Genomic DNA, 9,975 nt, shown 5'->3' on the forward strand with positions numbered 1-9,975 from the left:
GACTAATTATAATACCACTAATTGTATAATTATATATAACTATATTACTTTTTAATCAATAACATTACAGTGTCGTTAAATAGATTCACAATTCATGGATAAATCAATCAGTAAATTTAGGAGCGAAATTTTATTTTAATTAATATCACTTCATCTTTTTGATGAATATTAGATTGTAACTGATAAATATTTTAAAAAAATTGATAAGTGACCATTATAAAACAAATTAAAAGCATAGGTAAAGCAACCCCAACCTACTTTTCTCGACTTCAGGAACTCGAAAGCCAAATTAAGCCTGTCTCTTTTTCTCTCTCTAGCAGCCTCTGTTTTTTTCTTCTCTTTCAAACTTTCTCTCTCTTTTCTCATCTCTGCGATTTTGATATTCTCTCCCGATTGTCCCGCTTGAATTACGCATCCGATCTCTCCGATCATCACCGATCCACGTTTACACTGATCGTTTTGAGCAGGCAGAGTGAATTTAAAATTAAAAAAAAAAACAGAATCAGGAGGGAGAGAATTGTGAAGAAAGAGAGAAATCGCATGAATTTGTTTGGAAGCCTGATCTTTTCATCATCGATATCGAGCCACTTTACGACTTGTCTTCTTATCTTCATCCTTCATTTTTCTCCTCAGCTTCCTTCTAATAGTAATAATAATAATAATAATAATAGTAATCTTAATTCTAATCGTTTGATCAATTGAAAAAAAATCATGGAGTCGAGGAAAAACTCTGATCGTCAAATCCGTAGAGGTATTTTATTCTTTTCACCTTTTTCGATCATTCTGTCTTTTTTTAATTTATTAAATATTTTTATGTGTGTCTGAATATACGACGAATCTAGATGACTTCTGTAATAAAAGTTTGGCTTCTGTAATAAAAGTATGTGTTCTGTAATAAAAAAAAAGTTTTTTAAATTTTCTCGGTTATTAGTTTTGCCCTCGTGCTAATTTCTCTGTCGGTGATTTGATTACTTTGTGGGCTCGTTGTTTGATTTTATTGTGTGGGCATCTTTTGACGATGTGTAGGTGTTACCGTAGCTAGAATTGTCACACGTTTTTTTTTTGTTATAAATCGTTAATTTATTGGACCTGAATGATCGTTGATTCTTCCTTGTTTCATATATATTATCACAGCTAATTGCTTTTCAGCTGGTGGGAGGATGAAGACAAGGTCACCGTCTGTGATAGTGATTGGAGGTGGTTTTGGTGGAATCTCTGCTGCTCGTACTCTTCAAGATGCTTCCTTTCAGGTCTGTATATCCCCTTGCAACTTGGATTCATTTAGGATGATGATCATCACTTTCTCACGTTTGTGTTTTTTTTTAGGTTGTGGTACTGGAGTCCCGTGATAGGATTGGTGGAAGAGTTCACACTGATTACTCATTCGGTTTTCCTGTTGATCTTGGTGCATCATGGTAATCTCACAGCTCTTTTTGATCTTTTTGTTGGTTCATATATTAGTTTTTTTGGTTACCATTGCTAACGCTACAGTATCTTGTTGCAGGCTGCACGGAGTGTGCAAAGAGAATCCTCTGGCACCAGTAATTGGGAGGCTGGGACTGCCCTTGTATCGTACTAGTGGTGACAATTCGGTCTTGTACGATCATGATCTTGAAAGGTATGTATAACAATTTGGATATGCCTAATCTTTGTCTCTATTTTTTTTTTAATTCGGCATAATACTTTGTTTAATGCAGCTATGCTCTGTTTGATATGGATGGCAATCAAGTTCCTCAAGAGTTGGTAACGGAGGTTGGCGTTACATTTGAGCAGATTTTGGAAGAGGTTCATGTCCCCCTCACATTCATTTTCTTATTTCTTTTATTACATCATATTATGATTCTTGGGTTAGTCTTTGTTTTATGCTCGTCCTAACTAGATTCTTATTTTGAAAATGCAGATCAATAAGGTCAGAGACGAGCAGGAGGCAGACATGTCAATATCTCAGGCCTTCTCAATTGTGTTTTCAAGGAAACCTGAGCTGAGGTTAGAGGGGCTTGCACACAATGTACTTCAATGGTACTTATGCCGCATGGAAGGATGGTTTGCTGCCGATGCTGACACCATCTCCGCAAAGTGTTGGGACCAGGTTTAGTTACTCTCTTCCTCTTGTTAAAACATTGTTTCTTGATTGTCTGTTTAACATCCCTAAACATGTGCAGGAGGAGTTGCTTCCTGGTGGACATGGTCTTATGGTTAGAGGGTATCGCCCTGTCATCAATACTTTGTCCAAAGGGATTGATATTCGACTAGGCCATAGGTAATAAGCTTTGCGCTTTTCAAGTGTTTTTAGCTTGTTTTACTTTAAAATAATCATAAAAAGTTTGTATCACAAAAATAGTTTCCAAATAAAAAAATGAAAGAGTAAAAAAGACACATATAGGGTAAATTGATCTAAAATTAGGATTTAGTTTTTGGGATGTTATGGTTTAGAGTCTAGAATTTATGATATAAAATATAAAATATAAAATTATTATAAATGTCAATAATAGTATCTTAATCTTTTGTTTTTTAATAAAACTTATTTTGGTTATTTTTCTTTGTGGGACATTTTGATCATAAAATATTTTCTGATGTCGTTTTAGGAGATTTGCCCTTTTTTTAAGGCTGTTGTAGTCATAACCTCTGGTTCTTTTGCTTCCTCAGAGTTACTAAGATCGTAAGACGGTACAATGGAGTGAAGGTAACAACAGAAAACGGACAAACATTCGTCGCAGACGCTGCAGTAATCGCTGTTCCTCTCGGTGTCTTAAAATCCGGGACCATAACATTCGAACCAAAGCTACCAGAGTGGAAACAAGAAGCCATCAACGATCTCGGAGTAGGAATCGAAAACAAGATCGTACTCCACTTCGAAAAAGTCTTCTGGCCGAAAGTAGAGTTTCTAGGAGTGGTCGCAGAAACCTCCTACGGCTGCAGCTATTTTCTAAACCTCCACAAGGCCACAGGACACCCGGTTCTGGTCTACATGCCGGCCGGTCAGCTCGCCAAAGACATCGAGAAGATGTCTGATGAAGCAGCTGCGAATTTCGCCGTCTTGCAGCTCCAGAGGATTCTTCCTGATGCTCTGCCTCCCGTGCAGTATCTAGTATCGAGGTGGGGGTCTGATGTGAACTCGTTGGGATCTTATAGCTATGATATCGTGGGGAAGCCTCATGATTTGTATGAGAGGCTTAGGGTTCCGGTGGATAATTTATTCTTTGCTGGTGAAGCGACGAGCTCGAGTTTCCCGGGGTCGGTTCATGGGGCGTATTCAACTGGTTTGATGGCTGGTGAGGATTGTAGGATGCGTGTGTTGGAGAGGTATGGTGAGTTGGATCTGTTTCAGCCTGTGATGGGTGAAGAAGGACCTGCTTCTGTTCCTCTTCTTATATCTCGTCTCTGAACTCATTCATCTTTTATCAAACCAGTCTATGCAATCTGTTGTGCTATAAAGTTCCTGTAAGTGATTTGGCTTGTCTTGTTGGGAAAACAATAACTATTATAGTGTTGGATCATTAAAACTTTTGAATGTGAACATTATGCCTTGTGATATATTTATATCCCTATTTATATATGACTATCACCTTTGAGGATTTAAGTATTAACTTTTCTTACTTCCGCTATGAGTTATATAGCCTCTAACTCATTTCTCTCTTTTTCTGTGGAATTTAGTACACTAGTTTCTTACACTATGTTATAAATTTTCATGTAAATAAATTTTCTTTTAATTTGTATAATTGTTAACAAATCAATTTTTTTCTAAGATTTTTTTTTTGAATGTTAAATTTTATTCAAACCAAAAAAACCACTTTGTTTACATTTACAAATGCTTCATATGAAGGAATGAAAATTGGAACATTTATGATCTACTCTTTCTATGAACCTGATACTGGTCTTGTGGAAAACCAGTATCTAAGACCCCTCTCCAAGCGAGCATCCCATGCTCTTTGTAGAGAAAGAAATCTATTTCTTGTATTCCTATCTATGGTTCTGATCAGAATTGCTGAAGTTGAAGGCTTCTCTCCATGCCTCCGCCCATTTCTTTCCATCCATATACCATTTTTCTAAGATTGAAGATTAGTAAACATTTAATCAGATAGTTTTCACTATTTTCACAAAAGAAATACACAATGCAATCAAAGAAAAAACAATGGCATGTAAGTTATAACTCATAGTAAGACAAAAAAACCAGATTTTATATAAACATTTTCTATTAATTATATGATTGTCAGTCATTTTTACTAAAATTTGAAACTTCTATTTCATAATATATTAATATTAAGAGATATTTAATCAAAGCACTGAACTGAAAATGTTTTACTACCTTGACCTAAACACAATGCTATCAAAGCAAAACTATAGCCTGTAACTCAGAATAACTTCTTTCAAAAAAGAAAAAACTCAGAATAACCACTTATGAGGAAGAAAATGTAGAACATAACTTTTTAGGGTCCAATGTTACAAATGTGAAATAGAAGCGCTGTGAATTGCAATAATGAGTATGTTGAGGGGTACATTGATAAATTTCATAAATTACGAAATGGAGAAAAGAAGATAAGAATAGTTTAGTTCATCCTCTCCAGTTTCTTCTCAGTATTTCAGTACGGTATATTTGTCATTTCGTACGAAGCAGACCTTTTGATAAACTAGTCCAGATTCCATTACCGTTTCTTGACTTTCTTCTAAGAGCTTTCTGAATCCTCGAGTATGTAAAGCAACCACAAGTGAGCGATCACAAAGCCAAAACATACAAACGTACGAGAAAGAGGCTAAAGGAGAAGATGGTACACGATCATTATGCAGATTGTTACGTACCAAAAACATTAAAGAGGATCCACAAATCAGATAACACAGATCATACTAAGCCAGAATAGGTCGAGATCTGCCATATTTGCCACAAAAGCTCTTTATCAAGATCCCATGATCATCCAGCATCCCTTATAATTATTCCATAAGCTTCACATCCTCCACATGATTCAGATATGTGTGAACATAATATCTCCCTCCACTTCCAACCGCTCCCATTCCTTGTATTACAACTCTTGTTACAGTTTCTTTTTCGAAATTGCAGTAGAAAACATGGAAATGGTCAGATGAATATCTGGGCGACATAACAAATTCATTCGGACCAGTCCCTCCAACAATCTCTAAATAGTCATGTGGACCAACTACATCTTTCCACATAGGGGGCAATATGTAAACAAGTTTGGACCATTCATGTCTTTAGGTGTTTTGTAGAACCCACAACTCCATATCTTCACTTCCGGCATAAAAACCGCCACTTACTGATATAGCCAGTTTACCGTTGCAGTCTGGCAGCTCCGGATAGAGTATCCTTTCCGGGAACTTAACAAAGCTGTACTTCTCAGATCTAACATCAAAGCATATATATCATCATAAGATCACCACTCCCATCTGTAGCAGTCTCAGTGTAATAGAAAACACCACTGATGCATATATTATGTCTACGTCGAGAAGAAGTACCTGTGGTACGCCACATTCAGTCATTTTCCATGTCGGTTTCTCAGTTCCTCCTAATGTCAGTACTTGATGCTCCAGGTCTGTTGTTGCGATGACGGATCATTAACGTCATGGTCCCTGGATAGCAACTGAAGCTATAGAAAAGAGTCTGCGACGAAACCAGGAAGGAGCCGAAGCAGTGACACACCCGTTCAATACCCTGATCACGATTCACAATCTGATAAGCGATTGGGTCCATATCTTGGGCTTCGAATAAATAGTTAATGGGCTGTGTGGCTCTGTGTCCTAGTCTAACTATCTATTTCTGCTGACGTAAGGCCCAAACTTGAAGTTCAGATGCCCCATGTGGATGAGCAGGAGTCTTCTCAGAGCCGTGCCACCATTCATAACTAACATAAGCGCTTGAAAATAAAATGTCTTAATTTGTATAAAAATAAATACTATTCACAGATGAAAAACACCAAAAAGATATAACATTCATTCTAAACATAACTTATCATATTCTTATTATGCAAATTGATGACTAAACTTTCATTTTTAATATCCAGAAACTGCTTTAATGGAAAGATAACCAATTTCACTTCATCATATTTTTATCTTATTTTCTATTATTGTCAGTTTTTCTATTTAAAAATATTATCTGGCTATTCTACTAATAAAACTACGAAAATGTCATTAGAAATCCATAAGATCATAAGAATCAATCTTTTCTTAATTTCTTTACCCAGCCCATATTTAACTTATCCAAATTACTATAACATAAATCCATACACTATACGTAGATATCTTTTTTAGTATACTTAATTAAAAATATTTTAATCAAAAACAACAACTATTGCAAAAGATGCCCTGTTAAGTATATAAAAAAACTCTGCCCTAGGCGAACGCTTCATTTTTCATAAGCTCTGAGTCTTCTCCATCTCACGCATAATTACAACATCATTATTGGAGTTATATATTATAATTTTCATATATATTTAATTATGAGCCTATGAAAAACTTGAAAATTTTGTTAAAGTCTCTCGCTTATATTTAATTGTGGAAGATTTTAGTTTATAATTTTGACGTAGATATGGATTTATCTTATATATTAAAACAGATGTCACAACTTTAATTCATGTGTGATTTTTTAAAAAATAGACCCTCATTAGAAATCATTTATCATTCATTTATTACTAATAATATTGATTAATAATATGCCATTCTTAATATAACATCAACTCCTAAAAATTCGGATTGGTTAAAAAATTCACTTTGATTCATGTGTGATATTATAATTTGGATCATCATTCAATTTTTTTATTAAATGTATTTCCTTAATGCTAATATATAATCTTTTAACTACTTAAATCATAATATAATTTGATATCTTTTAATTTAAAATATAAATAAATATATTTAATTTTTTAACAAATGTGTTGAAAAACATTATAACAATATCTTAATTATCGAAAATTGTATATAAATATTTTCACTAATTTTGTAATTAGTAATGAAATTAATGTTATTATACAATAATATATATGTACTCAGTTATCTTTTATAAAATGAAAATATTATATCAAATTTTACTATTTTATAATTATATCTATCATTTTAAAATAAAACATTGTATTTAACTAAATATGATAAAATTATTTTAAACTGATAAATTAATATATTTTATTTTCACAAACATTAAAAATTTATGCTAGAAATATAATATCTTGGTAGAATGAGTTAACATTAGTAAATTAGATAATTCATGTATAAAATTAATTTATCTTAAATATATATATATATATATTTATTTATTATCTTAAGTGAATAAACATAAAAAAATATTGATAAAAAAAATCTAGCGCTTTGAATTACGGATCAAGATCATAATAATTGAATAAAATATATATAATAAAAAAAATATCAAATATATGTGATGATTTAAAATAATCAATTAACTTACAGCATGAAAACTATCAAATTGTTATATTTAAAATAATTATATACAAATCCCCTATATATTAATTGAGGAACATTTGAAAAGATGTAACCTCAATTTTGTATTAATTAAAATAGGCCCCAATGCATAGGTGGCACTCAATTAGGTAGTCAATTACATTCAATTGAAAAATAAGTAGGTCCACATTCGATTTTTATATGTTGTTAGATACATAAGTTGGTCAAACTATATGATATAATGATATGATATGTTATTTTATTTCCTTAAATCAAACCTACGGAATTACCATAAATGACTAATATATATATGACAATTAATGATTTTAATAATAAAGATTTGATAACAATTTATATCTCCTCCATCATTTTTTGTTTAATTTTATATTATTAAAATAAATTAAACAATCAAATTAGCTATAAAAGTAAAATTTAGATTTTTTCGTATATGTTATATTTTGAATTTTTAAAAACGACAATAAATGACTAAAACTATTAAAATTATTATGTTAAAAATTAATGATCAATGGTTTAACATTTTTATTATAAGAAGATACACATGATTTTAAAACCATATGAGTAAAAAATATCATTTAATAATAAAATAAATATATATATATAGATTAAACACTATATACCATAGGATTACATAAATATTTTAATATTAAAAGTTTCAATGAATTTTCAAGAACATTTATAAATTATAAACTTATTAAATATTTCAGATTGAAAATTTTTTTATCGATGATTTAAATATTTTGTTATAAAATGATATGAATGATCATAGAACCGTATGATTATAAATTCTTATTTAATAAATAACTATATAAAATATACTATTCTTAGAAAAATAGGTTGGTCCATCTTAACTTATATTACATTTTTTATTAAACTAACTATCGAATTGATAAATAACGTACCAAAAAATGTTTTGCACTTTCCTTAAATAAAAGGTACGAAATTACCTAATATGATTAACATATATGTGAAAATTAATTATTATGAATAATAAATATTTGATAACAATTTTTGTATCTTAGTTCTTTTTAAAAATTTTATATTATTAAAAGATATTAAAAATCACATTAAATATATAATAAAAAACATTTATATTTTTTTATATGTTATATTTTGAATTTTTCAAAACGTCTATAAATTATTAGAAATTTGAAGATCACCACTCTTAAAATTTTGTGATCAATAGATTATTTTTTTTATCATAATAAGTTACAAATGATCATAAAATTGTATTAATATGAACTTTTATTTAATATTATAAGAAGATACACATGATTTTAAAACCATATGAGTAAAAAATATCATTTAATAATAAAACATATATATATATATATATATTAACCTATATACCATAAGATTACATAAATATTTTAATATTAAAACTTTCAATGAATTTTCAAAAACATTTATAAATTATAAACTTATTAAAGATTTCACATTGAAAATTTTGTTATCGATGATTTAAATATTCAGTTATAAAACGATATGAATGATCATAGAAGTGTATGATTATAAATTCTCATTTAATAAATGACTATATAAAATATACTATTCTTAAAAAAAAAAGGTTGGTCCATCTTAACTTACATTATATTTTTTATTAAACTAACTATCGAATATTCAAATTGATAAATAATCTACCAAATATTGTTTTTGCACTTTCCTTAATTAGAAGCTACGAAATTACCTAATATGATTAACGTATATATGAAAATTAATTATTATGAATAATAAATATTTGATAACAATTTTGGTATCTTAGTTCTTTTTTTAATTTTATATTATTAAAAGATATTAAAAAAATCACATTAAATATATAATAAAAACATTTATATTTTTTCTTATATGTTATATTTTGAATTTTTCAAAACATCTATATATTATTAAAAATTTGAAGATTCTCACTCTGAAAATTTTGTGATCAATAGATTATTTTTTTTGTTATAGTAAGTTACAAATGATCATAAAATATAACGCATATGAATTTTTATTTAATAAATATTCAAACTAAATAATATATATATATATATATATATACTAATGATTTAAAGCAACAAGATTGGCTGATCAATTTAGTTGTCCAGTTGAAATCTTTCAAAAGTATGTGAAAGACTAAAGTCAAAGTAAATATGGATTTAGAATAGTAGTTATATTTTACTAACCAAAATACGGAAAAAAACCGAACCGAATCGAAACCAACCCGATATCTGGATTGAACACCCCTAATCCAAATGAAACCAAACTATTGTTTCATTCTCCAAAATATAATAAAAATAATAACTTAATTCCGCGCAAGGCGCGGATCTTATCCTAGTATTTAAATATATAAGTAACTTAAAAAATACAGTATATTCTAATTATGTAAATATATATATAAACATGAAATTAATACCCGTACGGTTGTGCATGTGCAAATCTAGTATGAGTTTAAAAAGGACTTAGTATTTCATTAACTCCTGACGATTTACAAGAATTAAGGGAAACAGGTAGAAATATTAATAAGAATGTGATGAAGTTAAACGTCCATCCACATGAAAGTCAATCATGGTGAAAATAGAC

General features: G+C 29.9%; 1 protein-coding gene across 1 annotated transcript; it reads left to right on the top strand.

Annotated features, from left to right (window-relative positions):
- Window positions 1-238: 238 nt before the first annotated feature.
- On the top strand, window positions 239-3,556 carry LOC106391704 (polyamine oxidase 2). The gene is made up of 8 exons (XM_013832404.3): window positions 239-751; window positions 1,135-1,250; window positions 1,327-1,415; window positions 1,505-1,618; window positions 1,698-1,785; window positions 1,901-2,089; window positions 2,163-2,260; window positions 2,647-3,556. Exons 1-8 carry the CDS (start codon window positions 712-714, stop codon window positions 3,383-3,385), a joined length of 1,473 nt encoding a protein of 490 aa, XP_013687858.1. The 5' UTR covers window positions 239-711; the 3' UTR covers window positions 3,386-3,556.
- Window positions 3,557-9,975: the final 6,419 nt, after the last annotated feature.

This window comes from Brassica napus, chromosome C4 (assembly GCF_020379485.1).
Source record: "Brassica napus cultivar Da-Ae chromosome C4, Da-Ae, whole genome shotgun sequence".
Taxonomy (NCBI): domain Eukaryota; kingdom Viridiplantae; phylum Streptophyta; class Magnoliopsida; order Brassicales; family Brassicaceae; genus Brassica; species Brassica napus.

Excerpts from the sequence above, each read along its gene's own strand:
- LOC106391704 (XM_013832404.3), top strand. The coding sequence starts at position 712 with ATGGAGTCGAGGAAAAACTCTGATCGTCAAATCCGTAGAG. Across the intron at positions 2,090-2,162 it reads CCGCAAAGTGTTGGGACCAG|GAGGAGTTGCTTCCTGGTGG; the intron begins GTTTAGTTACTC and ends AAACATGTGCAG. Across the intron at positions 2,261-2,646 it reads GATATTCGACTAGGCCATAG|AGTTACTAAGATCGTAAGAC; the intron begins GTAATAAGCTTT and ends TTGCTTCCTCAG.